Source organism: Aplysia californica, unplaced genomic scaffold (assembly GCF_000002075.1).
Source record: "Aplysia californica isolate F4 #8 unplaced genomic scaffold, AplCal3.0 scaffold00118, whole genome shotgun sequence".
Taxonomy (NCBI): domain Eukaryota; kingdom Metazoa; phylum Mollusca; class Gastropoda; order Aplysiida; family Aplysiidae; genus Aplysia; species Aplysia californica.
In genome coordinates this window covers 279,523-281,005 of record NW_004797388.1, presented here as the reverse complement: position 1 = coordinate 281,005, position 1,483 = coordinate 279,523, and the positions used below count along the sequence as shown (strand labels likewise).

The following is a 1,483-nucleotide window of genomic DNA, read 5'->3' as shown; positions in this document are numbered from 1 at the left end:
CCCACCCTCACAAATCCTCTCCCAGCTGACCCGGATGAGCAGAGACAGTACACCGTCCTGGACACAGACTATCGCACGTACGCCCTGGTCTTTGAGTGTCGACAGAGGAGGCGCCACAGCGACCGTGAGTACCCCACTGTGTCACAACGTCGTTATAATATTGTGCGTCATAGCGGCGTTTATTTGTTCTTTTTAACAGGAATTTTGCGGCGTTTGCAACACAAATAGGCCATATAAGTGCTAGAGGCTAGAGGTGTTACTAAAGAGTAACATACAATGGAAAAGTGGAGGAGGGGTAAGAACGGTAAATACGGCATTTGCAACTCAAACTGGTCAAATATGTATTGATGGCTAGATGTGTTTCGATCGAGAAACGTGCAAAACAAAAACAAAACAAAACAAAAAAAAAGCAAAATTAAAACCAACCGAAAACAAAAAAAGCAAACACAACAGAAAACTAAAACAAAAGCAGAAAAAGGGGAGGATAGATAAGGACGATATGTTTATTTTTATAGAAGAGAGGAAGTAAACCACATCAGAGCGCCCCCAGGGGGCTTTTGTGGACAAGAGGTTAAGGTGTTTGCCTCTGAATCAAAAGTCCCGGGTTCGAATCCCGGTAGCGACCGTAAAATGTTCTTCTCTAAAATTGTCTCCTTTCACCTTTTTTTCCTGCTCTCTAACAATGTTATGTTGTCTGCTTTCGTCTTCACTTTCTGCCTCACCTCCTTTGCCCCCGTCTCTGGGCTCCTGACTCTTTCTGCAGCCTTTCTTCTGCAACTCCTTGGCTCCCTCTTACTGCTGTCTTTCAGCCATACCCCTGATCTTCTTGTATGGAAGATCTACACCTGGCCTTCTCGGACAAGAGCGACAAATTTCAAAGGTCCCGCGTACAAGTTGCGCACGTTAAAGATCCCTTAGTCCCAAATCGACAAGAGTAGGTTTCGGCCGCCACCCGCGCAAAATTCAAAATTTCCAACCAACTGAAAATGTTTGGTGTGCCCTGGGCGTTCATATGACCTTTAACCCCCCCCCCCCCAAAAAAAAAGGGCGCCCGCCACCACCCGTTGTCTTGTATATGGTGTTTGCGTCAGCATGGTACTATGTGCACCAACTGTATACAGATTGGTCAGTACGGGTCAATGCTTACTTAGCTACGCACAGTGATTGGGGCGGTTCACAGAGATAATAAATCTATATAATATGAGTATCAAAGAGTGCTAAGAGCTTTCTGTTATGTTATTTCCGCCAGAGGACATTAATTAAGTCTTATCTTACTTTATCTTAAAAATATAGCTTGGTAGCCCGTTAGACGCCCAAACACCATCTTTTGCAGTCCTTCACTGTATTTTTATTTGCAAGTCGAATTGTTTTCAAATTGCATTTCTTGGGTTGACTTGTTATTATACTTATTTTTAAAAAAATTATTATTATTATTATTATTATTATTATTATTATTATTATTATTATTATTATTATTATTATT

General features: G+C 41.7%; 1 protein-coding gene across 1 annotated transcript in view; it reads left to right on the top strand.

Moving 5' to 3' along the window:
- LOC106011443 overlaps positions 1-1,483 on the top strand; it is a 3,327-nt gene that overhangs the window by 924 nt on the left and 920 nt on the right. The window contains exon 3 of the mRNA XM_013081145.1: positions 26-124. Coding sequence (XP_012936599.1) covers positions 26-124 — 99 coding nt within the window. The remainder of the gene's footprint in view (positions 1-25; positions 125-1,483) is intronic.